This window comes from Pristiophorus japonicus, chromosome 1 (genome assembly GCF_044704955.1).
Source record: "Pristiophorus japonicus isolate sPriJap1 chromosome 1, sPriJap1.hap1, whole genome shotgun sequence".
In the NCBI taxonomy this organism is placed as follows: domain Eukaryota; kingdom Metazoa; phylum Chordata; class Chondrichthyes; family Pristiophoridae; genus Pristiophorus; species Pristiophorus japonicus.
In genome coordinates, this window is record NC_091977.1 from 409,553,960 (window position 1) to 409,568,551 (window position 14,592).

The following is a 14,592-nucleotide window of genomic DNA, read 5'->3' on the forward strand; positions in this document are numbered from 1 at the left end:
ACCCCCAAGCTTTCCACAGAATGTGGGAGGAGAGGGTAGAACATTGCTTGTTGTGGTAGAAGATAATGAATTCGTTTAGTTTCGTCTGGGGGGCGCTGATACATTTTAATAATGCCCAGAATGACAGCCCTGGCATGTTATCTAATGGTTCTTTTTAGGAACATCAAAACAAACCATTTGTTAGGCAGGATAATGTATGGCTTTGTGTTAGTTAGCTGAGGGCTGACTGTTACTGAGCTCAGGGCTGTGTCAGCCGGCAGCGGTTAGAGCGCCCCCTCGCTGCCGTCCTGTGGGAGTGCGGCTGGGGCCGTTCTCTTTGTGTGGAAGCTGGCGCCGCTCTCGCGCTCTCCTCGCTGTGTCACAGCGAAGCGCGTGGACGAGCTCATCGGCTGCCGAAGGCTGACAAAACTACACATTCTCCTCTTGTAAGGGGAGGGGGGAAAGTCAGGAAATTTCTTTCATCTTCTGAAAAAAAAGCTTTCCTACTGACTTGATTTTTTCTTTTTTTTTTCTTTTGGACTGCAAAGCGGGTTCTTTTGGAAGCAGAAAACTACAGGCTGCTGCTCTGCTGTTTTTGGAGAGTTCTCTTACTGCAGACCACAAACGGATGTGAGGCAGGGAAGGTGTCTCTCCTCCCTCTCCTGTTTCTTCTCTCCCTCTCTCTTTCTTTCTGCTCTCCCGAACAAACCAGAAAAAAGGGGAGCTGCTTGATGTGTTCACTGCAAATTTCACTGAAATGGACGTGAGGTTTTATCTACAGACTGCTCCAGCTAACATCTCCACAGATACTCCCTGCCTGGGACCTTCGCCCTGCTTAGATCCATACTATTGCAATAAGGTGATCTACTTTAGTTTTTTTTAAAGCTTGTATTGTTACACTTGAGTCTCTTTGAATGTTTTTGGAGTTCTGGCGCGATGCAAAACTGCAATCAGTTTAATGCAAGCCTGAGAGGGAGCAGTGTTGTGCAGGCACTTGGCTCTTCTGGCTGGGGACAATAAGGTGGTACTGATGAGTTTTGAAGCGCATCGTATTGAATGTTGGGGGGAGTCGATGTACAGTACACCTCGCTTTTTACAGCTTGTTTTCCTTTTAATCACAGGATGTTTACAGTAGTGAGTGATATGGTAGTAAAACTCCATTGATCTCAATAAACTCGTTCCGACTCATTTCCTTTCATTGTGTCAGAAATTGTGACTGAACAGGTTGCGATAATTATGTGGCCCTGCACTGTCAGTAGATAGACTAACAGTTGTCTTCTAATTTTTAAATCTCTGGGCAAGGAATACAGCTTTCTCTCTATTTTTTCCATATGTGGTCATTGCATATACAGTAATAGTCGACTAAATGTTTCTAGCTCGTGATCTGTCCCGATGTTTTAGTGCCCACTACATAACAAGTGAATAAACTTTAAAAATTTGCCTTAGATTCAGTGCATGCGGAGTATAATTGAACCGAATCAATTATTAAGGTGTCAGTTTGCAACGTATTTGCTTGTATTAGTTCAAATTAGTTTTAAACTGTATGAAACCTACTGTTTGGAAAGTGTTCTGTACAAGTGCCCTGTACGAGTACTGAGTAGGAGGACAATTCAAACAAAGCTGGTTATGGCAAATGTGTGAGGTATCTCTTGTGTAAACAGACAAAAATGGATGGTATGCTGTTGTATGTGGGTCAGCCTACAGGACAAACACAGAGGACCTTTCAGGAGCTGATGTGAACAGATATACCTAGTTAAGTGTATGCATGTTGTGCATATAACAAAACTACAGCAAAATAAATCAAACCTATTCATTAATATTCCAGAAACTAAAATGCATGTATGCAGCAGTTATTTCATTCAAACATCAATGTTTAATTTTGTATGATAGTGCACATTAACTTAGGGACATCAGTGTACGGAAAATAATGCAAATATCTAATGTTAAATCATGAGGCAATAATGAATCCAAATAAAATTATAATAGAAGCCACTGCAAATTTTAACATTATGTCTGGTGGCATCACTTTCATTTTAGAAGCATTTTATTTGAAATTCTTGTCAATTAAATTTTATAGTTCATTTTCATTGTACAATGAATATTATCTTTGGTGCAAGTGAGTTTGTTAGAGTTTACCAGTAATAATTAAAATTCAGATTGTGATATGTGCAGAAGAAGGTAGATCCTCAAAATTAGAAAACAAAAAAAGTTACTACTTCAGTGGTGACATAAGAGGCATCGTTGCCCCTTTATGAGCAGCATAGTGCATCGAGGACAGGTGCACTGTTTGATTTGGTAGCATTAATACTGCTAAAACAAGAAAATAAACAAAAAGTGTTTCAGTTTCTGTATGTGTAATGCACATCTGAATATAATGTCCAAAAATCAACACACATTTTCCTGTCTTTTAGATTATAACACACTCAACCATAGCATGCAACTGACTTTTGCCTGCATCTTCTCATGCAAAATTATGCATATTATATACATAAATGAAATCAAGCTTCTTAGTAAAATGTTTAGCATCTAATATGCAGTACTTTATGTTGAAAAAGAGACTCAAAACTACTGTTATACGTGAAAAAAATCCTGTATTTAGTAAAATTGAAAGTAATAGATGCAAACGAGGAAGTTTGAGGCTGGAGTCGAGCTTCAGGGTTTAAAATTACATTTATAAAATGCCTCATGGTTTATGATGTCATCTGAACCCCAAGATTGGATTACAGCCTTGTAATTCATTCTCAAGTATCCTTTGTTTTCTATGTAATTATCTACAATATATCTGAGGCAACACTTGAATGAATGAAATATATAATTCATAAATTAATAAATTGTTTCACACAAATAATTTACTGAAAACACAGGAAGGTGTTAAGTGTTCAGAGTTCATTTTCACATACTAGTGGGCCCTGGTGCTTATCCAAATGCCCAACAGAAGTGTTACCTGTTATACATAACATGCTATTTATCACTTAGCACAATTCTCAAAATTGTATCAACTTGCCAGTTGTGAGCAAATAATTGTTAACTTGCCAATGCAATATATTTCCAGCAAATCCTAATCAGTGTTCTAATCACTGTTGTGTCCTTTCATTCAGCTTCATAGGATGCTGGTGATTTATTCAATTTATTTTAGTGAAATTATCATTTTCTTTGTGAGCATTTGAGTGTTCTGAGTAAGAATTGACCTTTCTGAGTAAATGGTGCTGGGTGCAGTTTTCTCCAGTCAACCATATATCATTAGTAGCTATTGTGAATTTCCCAGGGTCGCTCTTTACCATGTAAGAAGCCATTTATTTTCAGTCTTTTAAATATCATTTAACTTGTTGCAAAATACAGCAAATAACTTAAAAAAATGTTGCAGGAGTAATTTAGTAACTGCATCTATTGACTTTTCAGAAAATAGTAACATTTGAACAAATGGGCTATTTAGAAAAGTACAGGTCATATAATGTAATAATCACATTTAGTGGTTAATAAAAGAACCCAATCTGCACTCCCTCGATGGCTATAAAAAGCTGTTATGTTCATGGCATCAATTGGGATACAGCTGCTATGCGTTAATGATACATCATTGCCTGACTGATACACACAGAAAAGGTCAGACCTGAAGTGACCCTTGGAACACTTAACAAACTAATCTAGTTCTAAATAACATATTACCACCCCAGAAACCTAGGTATTTCTGGCATCACATTGGACAGTCCCAAGTAAATAGATGCCAAGAAGAACAACTTCTATGATGGTAATCAATGGGAACTAGAAAATAAAGAAGTCCTACAAAGTTATATGTTTTTGTAACTTGAACCCTAAAGTCATTAAAATTAGGAGAGGGTGCAACAGTTTGATAGTTTTAAGAAAAGATTAGTTTAAGATTTGCTCTGTATTTTAATACAAGATCATTTTATTTCTGCATTTAACTGGATGTTTAGGGAATTCATTATTGTCCAAGAACATTGTTCTTTTTGAGCATCTAATTTTGCTGTTGATAATTGCACATTTAAATTTCCATGGTATTTTTTTTTATTGTTAATCCATTCTCAGTTACATTGCTTACATACAGAAATTGTTTTCAAACATGTCATGTTTCAAGGACTTGTAAAGATCAAACCTAGACAACATTCTACTTTGTTTCAGTGGTTTTACCAACATTTAAAATAAACAATAACCAAGTTACATTAAAACCTTTAAAGGAAACCACATGTGACTTTTTGGGGACGACTGAGGTAGAGATGAGCATTATATATTTAGATGCAGCTCTGTTTAAATTATAAGTCAATGACGGATGTTTTCTGGTAAAGTATTCCGCTAAACAAAGCTTTCAAGAACATATCCTTAAACAAAAGTGGTGCTACTTTAGTCTGATTTTCTTTACATTTACAACAATAGAAATCTATATGAAGACAAGAACATATTAATGTTCCATTTATTTTTTCTTTATACATATTGTGCAGCATAGACAAGCTTTCAAAACCCAATACTTTTGAGTTTAATTGTTGCAACATCCCTAACAATCCTACTTTATTTGTACTTTCTACAGTTGTCTTGCATGATTTTCACATTATATATCAATGCACAATTGACCAATTTTTCAGCTTTCAAATCTTACACCTTTTCAATTCATAGTTTGGATGATGGTGACAGATTTGCTGCGGGGACTATGGCAGCTATTGAAGTTTTTACGTGATGAGTATTTCAGCAGCTGCTTGCTCGTGAATGAGAAATTATAAGTTATATTGTTAGTTTTAGACATGGTATTACCTTTTTAACACAGCAAAATATATACACCATTCGTCAGTGGTGAAACAAGCCTTTTATTCTCTGCAGAGCTTAGCTCTCAGGCTGATGTGAACTAGAATGGCATTGGTTATATGGTCAGCAAATGAATAGGTCTACTTTGAATCTGGACTGCTGCCAATTTTGTGCAGACAAAAGAACTGACAAAAGAAAGAATTGCTAATGCAAAATGCAAACTAGGAACAATCTGGAAAAAAACTCAACAACAGAAAAATTTTGACCATATGGCAGTACTGAATTTCAAACCGTTAGGTATTTAATGTACCTTTGTAATAAAAATACATTTCAGGAATTCATCCACTGCAAATGTTGCCAGTTCAATTTAAAATGGTATTTATAAGGATTGCTGTTAAGTTAATCTAGTACAGTACATCAAAATTTAATTCTCAGTATGTGTTTTCAAACACAACAATGCACCCTGCAGGCTTTTTGCCAAGAAAGCAGAGTTGTCCACTGTTGGAGTTCCTGTTTTCCAGTCCATGTTGTAGTGGAAATAGTAGTTTGATCAGCTATGCCATGCTCCGTATGTGACACTCATTAGTGTGTACATGTCGCTACTGCTACATCTGTGCTCACCTCATTTAAATAACATGAAATGAACGGAGACAGATTTTTTGAGATCATACCAATTGTACTTAGCTCACGATTATGGCTGTAGTTGTGTCCTTTCTGACCCAACTGTTTCCTAAAGTAAGCTGATCAACAAGTACTGTATGCAGTACTTTTGATGAACTACCTAAGACTGGATTTAAATTAAATAAATAACTTCTTATTTTGTAGTGCCTTTTATATCCTCAGGATGTTCCAAAGTTCTTCACAGCCTGTGAATTACTTTTCAAGCATAGTCATTGTTGGTGTGTAGACAAACATGGCAGCCAATTTGTGCAATCTTTAAAATAAAATTTAAGCAAACAGTTAGTAACCAAAGGAACATATTGTTTGAATAATGCTATCATTAACTGCCATCTTAATTTATGGAGCTGAGAGAAGTTTCCTTATATTCTGGTAGAAAACATGGCACACAGTTGTGGTCGTTACTTTGAGCTCCAGTGATGACCAATGTCTGAAATTCCCAATTTGTACATATGTACACTTCCCTCATTTCACATCAACACTGGTGGGGCAGGTGAACAATTGTTGCAATATGGGAAATGTAGACACCTTTTAATGTCACTTGAAAGATACATAACTGCTGCTGGTGGCAAATAAACCAAACAGCATTTGCACTGGAAGCTCACAACCTTCTCACAGGCTGTCCTGGCTGGAGAAAGAGTTTAGCAAAGGAAGAGGAATAAAATGGTAAATAAAACATTTCTTAATGTTAAACTAATACTAATGATTAAATAATAGCAAAAGATTTGAACCACAAGTGTTAGATTGCTTTTTGCGAATACCATACTAGCTTTGTGAGATTTATGATATATTCAGTTAAGGTTTATAGCAAATATCATGATTGGATGCTTTAAGATTTTGGCAGAAATATAGATAAAAATAACATCATAAAAGTTGTTCCTTATAATAATAGATGCCTTGTTATGGTTGTCCCATGAATTGGATCTTAAAGATTAGTTCAGTTATTGGGTCAGGCAGATGTAATGCTTTGCTTTCTGTTGCTTATGCTCCTATTTTGATGAAAGGTCTGTTTCAGATGCCATGAGAAGTATTGGGCCCAAGTTTCGAGCCGCGCCTAGAACGGTGCAGTCCCGACCTGGACGGCCGTTTTTCGCGCCACAAAGTGCGCCTAAAAAAACCCTCCGTATTCTCCACCTCTGTGCAGGTCCTCTGGCCCTCGGCGCAGCGCAGCAAAAGCTGTAGGGGGCGGAGCCAGATCCCTGCGCTGAAAACAGTGTCGGGACCTCTGCACATGCACGCGACAGTGGGCACGCAAGTGCAGTAGCTCCAGGCGCCCGAAACTGTGTGGGAGGGGCCTGAAGCACGCAGCCCCTAGCCCTGGCCGAATGGCCTCACTGGGGCTGCATGAATAAGGCTCCTTCCACGGCCAGCTGTTGCTTCCTCCCGACTCGACTCGACTCCCGCCTCCCGCCCCCGCCTCCGGACCGGACCCGACACCCGCTCCCCCCACCCCTCCCCCGCCCCAGGACCGGACCCGACCCGACCCGACCCGACACCCGCTCCCCCCGCCCCTGGACTGGACCCGACACCCGCTCTTCCCCCGTCCCGCCTCCGGACTGGATCCGACCTGACCTCCCTCCCCCCGAGCTGACCTCCCTCCCTCCCCCCGAACCGAACCGACCTCCCTCCCACCACCCTCCCCGACCCGACCCAACGCCACCTACCTGTAAATCTGGTGCTGGGGACGGGCCCTGCCCGAAGTCTCGGGCCCGGCCCGTTCAGCCTCCCTCCCCCTTCTCCTTCCCCCCAACCCCCCAATCTCTTTCCCCCCAATCTCTTTCCCCCCCCAATCTCTTTCCCCCCCCAATCTCTTTCCCCCCCCAATCTCTTTCCCCCCCCAATCTCTTTCCCCCCCCCCAATCTCTTTCCCCCCCCCAATCTCTTTCCCCCCCCCAATCTCTTTCCCCCCCCCCAATCTCTTTCCCCCCCCCCAATCTCTTCCCCCCCCAATCTCTTTCCCCCCCCAATCTCTCCCCCCCCCAATCTCTCCCCCCCCCAATCTCTCCCCCCCCAATCTCTCCCCCCCCCAATCTCTCCCCCCCCATCTCTTCCCCCCCCAATCTCTTCCCCCCCCAATCTCTTCCCCCCCCAATCTCTTCCCCCCCCAATCTCTTCCCCCCCCAATCTCTTCCCCCCCCAATCTCTTCCCCCCCCAATCTCTTCCCCCCCCAATCTCTTCCCCCCCCAATCTCTTCCCCCCCCAATCTCTTCCCCCCCCAATCTCTTCCCCCCCCAATCTCTTCCCCCCCCAATCTCCTTTCTCCCCTCCTTTCTCCCCCCCCTCCCCCTTCTCCCCCCTCCCTCCCCCTTCTCCCCCCTCCTCCCCCTTCTCCCCCCTCCCTCCCCCTTCTCCCCCCTCCCTCCCCCTTCTCCCCCTCCCTCCCCCTTCTCCCCCCTCCCTCCCCCTTCTCCCCCCTCCCTCCCCCTTCTCCCCCATCCCTCCCCCCCCTTCTCCCCCATCCCTCCCCCCCCTTCTCCCCCATCCCTCCCCCCCCTTCTCCCCCATCCCTCCCCCCCCTTCTCCCCCATCCCTCCCCCCCCTTCTCCCCCATCCCTCCCCCCCCTTCTCCCCCATCCCTCCCCCCCCTTCTCCCCCATCCCTCCCCCCCCTTCTCCCCATCCCTCCCCCCCTTCTCCCCCATCCCTCCCCCCCCCTTCTCCCCCATCCCTCCCCCCCCTTCTCCCCCATCCCTCCCCCCCTTCTCCCCCATCCCTCCCCCCCTTCTCCCCATCCCTCCCCCCCCTTCTCCCCCATCCCTCCCCCCCTTCTCCCCCATCCCTCCCCCCTTCTCCCCTCCCTCCCCCCCTTCTCCCCCATCCCTCCCCCCCCTTCTCCCCCATCCCTCCCCCCCCTTCTCCCCCCATCCCTCCCCCCCTTCTCCCCCATCCCTCCCCCCCCTTCTCCCCCATCCCTCCCCCCCCTTCTCCCCCATCCCTCCCCCCCCTTCTCCCCCATCCCTCCCCCCCTCCCCCTCTCTCCCCCCTCTCTCCCCCCTCTCTCCCCCTCTCCCCCCTCTCTCCCCCTCTCTCCCCCTCTCTCTCCCCCTCTCTCCCCACTCTCTCCCCACTCTCTCCCCCCCTTCTCTCCCCTCTCTCCCCTTCTCCCCCCACTCCCTCCCCATCCCTCCCCTTCTCCCCCTCCCCCTCCTCTCTCCCCCCTCTCTCCCTCCCCTCTCCCCCCCTCCTCTCTCTCCCCCCTCTCATCCCTCCCCCTCTCCCCCCCCCCTCTCCCCCCCTCTTCCCCCCCCCTCTTCCCCCCCTCTCTTTCCCCCCCCCTCTCTTTCCCCCCCTCTCTCTTTCCCCCCCTCTCTCTTTCCCCCCCCTCTCTTTCCCCCCCCCTCTCTTTCCCCCCCCCCCCTCTCTCTTCCCCCCCTCTCTTCCCCCCCTCTCTTCCCCCCCCTCTTCCCCCCTCTTCCCCCCCTCTTCCCCCCCCTCCTCTCCCCCACTCTCTCCCCCACTCTCTCCCCCATCCCTCCCCCCCTCTCCCAGCATGCTGTTGGAGGGCTCCCGGTGCTGCAGTCGGTAAGTAGAAAATGTTTTATTTATTGATTTAAAAAAAAACATTATTTCTTATTAATTTTTTTTGATTGATTTATTGATGTATTTATCATTTATTATTGATGATGGCTCTTTATTTGTAAAACTGAAGTGTTTAATGTTTGTAAACTTCCCTTTAAACACACCCCCCACCGCCCCCCATTCCCTACGCCTGATTTGTAACCTGCGCCTGATTTTTTAAAGTGTAGACAAGGTTTTTTCAAGCGTACAAAAATCTTCACTTACTCCATTCTAAGTTAGTTTGGAGTACGTTTTCACTGTGGAAACTTTGAAATCAGGCATCAGTGGCTGGACACGCCCCCTTTTGAAAAAAAAATTCTGTTCCAAAGTGAAACTGTTCTACCTGACTAGAACTACAGAAAACTAAATGTGGAGAATTCCGATTTCTAAGATACTCCGTTCTACACCAGTTGCTTCTAAAAATCAGGAGCAAATCATGTGGAAACTTGGGGCCATTATGCTTCCATAACAAGGTTTTTCAGTTAAAAGTGCATTAACACATTTTACTGTAAGAAAATGAAACACGTAATAAAATTGAACCTCATAAATTGCTATCGCACATGAACAGATAGTTGTGTTTTTAGTAATTTTACATTTTAAACATCCTAGTGACTTGTGTTAATTCATTGTTGCTTTTGCAAAAGTTATTTGACAGCAAATGAAATTAATGCATCTCTCCAGTTCACTTTTCCCAAAAAAGGGGATATTAACAATAGATTGAACTACTATCACTTGATTGCTCTAAAGTATACTTTTTAGTTCCTCTACATAAGAAACAATTATTTTTTTAAAGTCTTTGGTCATAAGTGAGGTGGAATGGATGGGCAAATACTCCTCTTAAGTTTTTATTAGTCACTTCTAGAGGCCTGCCTTTGAAAGCAGTCTAGAGTCATCTCATGGTTCTTTCCAAATAAACCATGTCTTGTGGGCATCCAAAACTTCCTCTTGAATCTGTGATATCTTTTAAATTGGTGCCTGTAGGTATAATCAGCTCAGAAATTGTCAGCATTTCATAAGTATTGTGAATCTCTACCATTTAGTGCAGAATGAGGACTGGGAGTGACAGAAGGTAATAGCAGATAGCTATCATCCACACTCTACCATCCTCCCCAGTTCATCTTACTAATGGTTTTTTGAAGGTCACAAAAGAATTGCGTTGTGGCAATTGGGCTGTTTCAGCCAACATGAGTCAATTGCTTGTACGTAGCCCCACTTTGGGATTAATTCATACGTATTAGCTCTGACAAATCTGTAAATGTGTGGAATTATACAAAGGAGTTGAGTTGAGTGTGGTAAAATGTTCTAGTGTCGCCATCTTTATCAAGAAACAAAGGTCAAAATATGTCAGACATTAAGAGACAGAAAATAACTAAATGATTGAGAATATTTAGTCGGTTGCACAATACCCATGTATAATTGACAAAAACATATATTTTGCAAAATTTGTAATATAGCTGTATTAGCAAATATAACACAACAAATATTGTTAAAACCGAATGAGTTTTATTCAATTTATCTTAAAAATCTTCATCCTTTTTCAAACTTAAAAATATTCAGATCTGTTGACCTAAAAATTCAATATTAAGAAATAATAAAACTGTTTAATGTTTTGTTCTTTATCCATAATCAGGAATATTAAATACAATTTTAGAAACGATTTTAATGTTATTGTACGGTTTCAACCTTTTCTTAATTTCTCACATGTCAACATTTAAAAAGAGATGTCTTACTAATAAAGCAATCAAGATAGAATTTTACTCTGCTTGTAACAAAGGCTGTTACTGTTTAAGTTTCTGTTCAATGGTTAGTGTGTATGGTTCATTGAGTGCTGTCAAAAAGGCTTTTCTCTTGATTGACAGCCTCATAAGAATGTGAAAGGGGATTTTAATTGCATATCATCAGTGTATATCAGAAGAAGTGCATTGGCAGCACTCGCTGCAGTTTATTACTGCTGAGGTCCATATCTGCAGGTCAAGATATAACAGTTGTGTGAATAATTTAAGAATTAACTATAACCCTGTAAGTGAATTACATTTTTATTTAGAGAGTTGTTATTCAGACAGTCAGGATAAGGGACACAAAATCATAAATAAGTTGTGATCATTTGCATTGCAGAAACTGTTGCAGTAGCATTTTGAACATGTTGATATCATCAGTATTATTCAACCTAGAGTTCATTGCCAGTATTGACTCACGCAAGTATATTTTTAAAATTAAGCCACAGAATGTAATACTGTGCATAGACTTTCTAATCTGTGGCCAGGTATTATGTAAAGCTTTTAAAATTGTAAAAGTATTCAGTATTTTTTTTGTAAGGACTCTTATTATTGCTATCTCATAGCATTTAGTTTTTCTTTGGGCTCAAGTTTCGGCCTGAGTTGCTCCTATTTTTTTGGAGCAATTAGTTTAGAATGGAATATCTTAGAAAATGCAATTCTCGGCATTTAGTTTGCTTCAGTTCTAGTGAGTTAGAATAGTTTCATTTTAGAACCGATTTTCTTTTCAAAAGGGGGCGTGTCCAGCCACTTATGCCTGTTTTGCAAGTTTAGGCAGCGAAAACTTATTCCAAACTAACTTAGAATGGAGTAAGTGTAGATTTTTGTACGCTCAGAAAAACCTTGCCTACACTTACAAATCAGGTGTAGGGAACGAGAGATGGGGGCAGTGGGGGGGGGAGGTGGAGGGAAGTTTACAAACATTAAACACTTCACTTTTACAAATATAGAGCCATCATCAATAATAAATGATTAAAAAAATCAATTAATCAACCAATAAATCAATCAAAAAATGATTTAAAATAAATTTTAAAAATAATAAAAAATCAATCAATAAATAAAAAATAAGTTTCTGCTCACCTACTGCAGCACCGTGAGCCCTCCAACAGCGTGCTGGGACGGGCTCCCCCCCAGTGTCTCTCTCTGTCTCTCCAGTGTGTCTCTGTGTTTCTGACAGTGGGGGGTGGGAGGGGGGCAGAGGCGGGAGGAGAGAGTGGGGAGTGGGGGGGGGGGGAGGCTGAACGGGCCCCGCCGCTGACGAAGAAGAAGCCGGGCTGCCGCTGACGACACTTCGGGTGGGGCCCACCCCCGGCGAGATGGGACGGGTTCCCCCCCAGTGTCTCTCTCTCTGTCTCTCCAGTGTCTCTCTGTGTTTCTGACAGTGGAGGGATGGGGGGGAGGGAGAGGGAGGGGGTGGAGGTGAGGGAGGGGGTGGAGGTGAGGGAGGGGAGGAAGAGCTGGGGGGAGGTGAGGGAGGGGAGGAAGAGCTGGGGGGAGGTGAGGGAGGGGGGGAGAAGCGAGGGGAGAGAGTGGGGAGTGGGGGGAGAGGAGGAGGAGGGGGGGGAATGGCTGAATGGGGGGGGGGGGTGGGGGGAGGCTGAACAGGCCCCGCCGCTGATGAAGAAGAAGCCCGGCTGCCGCTGACGACACTTCGGGTGGGGCCCACCCCCGGTAAGATGGGACGGGCTCCCCCCCAGTGTCTCTCTCTCTGTCTCTTCAGTGTCTCTCTGTGTTTCTGACAGTGGAGGGGTGGGGGGAGGGGGTGGAGGTGAGGGAGGGGAGGAAGAGCTGGGGGGAGGTGAGGGAGGGGGTAGAAGCGAGTGGGGGGAGAGGAGGAGGAGGGGGGGGAATGGCTGAATGGGGGGGGTGGGGAGGCTGAACGGGCCCCGCCGCTGACGAAGAAGAAGCCGGGCCGCCGCTGACGACACTTCGGCGAGATGCTGGGCGGGTGGGCCCCGCTGACAACATGGGGGAGAGGATGGATGGAGGGAGGAAGGAGGGGGGAGGGAGGGGAAGGGCTGAATGGGAGGGGGGTGGGAAAGGAGGCTGAACGGGGTGGGGGGTGGGAGCTGAACAGGAGGGAAGCCCGAGTTCCGATCTTCAATGCCCAGTGAGCCCATTCGGCCAGGGCTAGGAGCAACGTTCTTCAGGGCCCTTCCACGCAGCCTGCACAGATTTGGGCTGCGAGGAGCTGCCACACATGCGCGCACACTCTCGTGCGCATGTGCAGAGGTCCCGGCACTGTTTTCAGCGCCGGGACCTGGCTCCACCCCCAACGCATTGTGCTGCACTGCACCAAGGGCCTGGATCGACCGGACTGCATAGAGAATACCAAGGTAAATAATAGGCGCCGTTTCTATTCTTAAAAAGTCGGCGCACCACACGGAGGTGCGCCGTTCTAACCCTGGGGGCAAACTTGGGCCCTCATTGTGTGATTACTCAACTGAAAAGATTGTTTAGTTAAATTTATAATGTACTGTATCTCATTTTGCGATTTATTTACTGAAAATAGTCTTTCAGAACTTGTACACTCCTTCCAAATAGGATATCCTATACCTAAATATGACCATAATCCTAAAGCTAACCCTTATCCTAAACCTAATCATGAATCTGATCCTAGGCCTCGATCCAACATTAACTCTTAAATCCTAACCCTGTCCCTAAATCTAACCTTGAACCTAACTGTAGCTCTAAATCTACCCCTCCCTCAGAACCCTAATCCTAATTCTATTGGCACAATCGAGTAATAGCCAATACTGAAACCAAAGGAGAAATTCTGCTCCAAAAACAGCAACGGCATGAAAGTGACTGTCTATTGTGATGTCTCAGTATTGTCGGGAGGGGCGCCCTGAGCTTTACAGAAGCATAGGGATGTCATGATGCAAAGTTGCACATGTGCAGGTGCACTTCCTTGAGGCAGCTTTTTGTCTCAATTTCAGAATTGGCAATCAATCATACTGGTGCCCCCCACAAGTTCATGCATTCCGTATATCTAACTACATCCATGGTATCTGCGTTAAAATAGTCCAGGCAAGAGTTAATGCAAATGTATTAACTTGGTGTGCAAAAAAAACCCGCAAATGAAATTATAACCTTTAGTTTTACTTTGTGTGTAACTTCTAATGTCTGTCGTTTGCACTTCAGAATATTGCATTTTCAAAATGTTGGGGGGAATATTGCTGTTATGGTTGAATGTTGCTGCTCCCGGCAGGAAAGCAGCCTTGGAAGCAGTCAGCCTGACCCACAGCAGCAACAGGAGGCCTTGCTGATTTTAACTGCTGGGCCTCATAACATGTGGCTGACATCCCGACCAAAATGGTATGAAGAGGCCACCTGGCCATTAAAATTGGATATTGCGGGACATTCACTGTTTGAAAGAACGGGGGGGAGTTTGGGCAGGTGAGGTCTACACTTATCTTGTGGGGCCTGGCGGAACAATCTCGGTATTCTTGGCCTCACAAAGGAAAGAATTACACTTGCATGGGAGGGCCTCTTCTGCTGATCTTCCTCCCGTTAGCTTCAGCCTGCCATGGAAACTGCAGCCATTTCCCCCTCAGGCCAATGTGAAAACGATAGTCTGCATATTTAATGAAGGAAGTTAAAATTTCAGTCGGCGAGATCAGGACAGGAGGCCAGAGGGAAATTTTAGCGGCAAGTGGGAGAATTAAAATTTCCCCTGTTATCTTTAATTATACTGTTCCATGAGCATAAACACATGTCACAGATTTCTTCATGTATTTTGATATTTCTGATAATCTTCTAACATTACTATAATATAAACATCTTAGCTGAAGTTGAGGACAATAGTTAAAGCTGAAAACTGTAGCCGGAATTTTTTTAAACAAAAATA

General features: G+C 44.3%; 1 protein-coding gene across 5 annotated transcripts in view; it reads left to right on the top strand.

Moving 5' to 3' along the window:
• The first annotated feature begins 310 nt into the window (after positions 1-310).
• tox (thymocyte selection-associated high mobility group box) overlaps positions 311-14,592 on the top strand; it is a 425,064-nt gene continuing 410,782 nt past the window's right edge. For all 5 annotated transcript variants that reach the window (XM_070875600.1, XM_070875611.1, XM_070875640.1 and 2 more), the window contains exon 1: positions 311-838. In XM_070875600.1, coding sequence (XP_070731701.1) covers positions 737-838 — 102 coding nt within the window. In that variant the 5' untranslated portion in view covers positions 311-736. The remainder of the gene's footprint in view (positions 839-14,592) is intronic.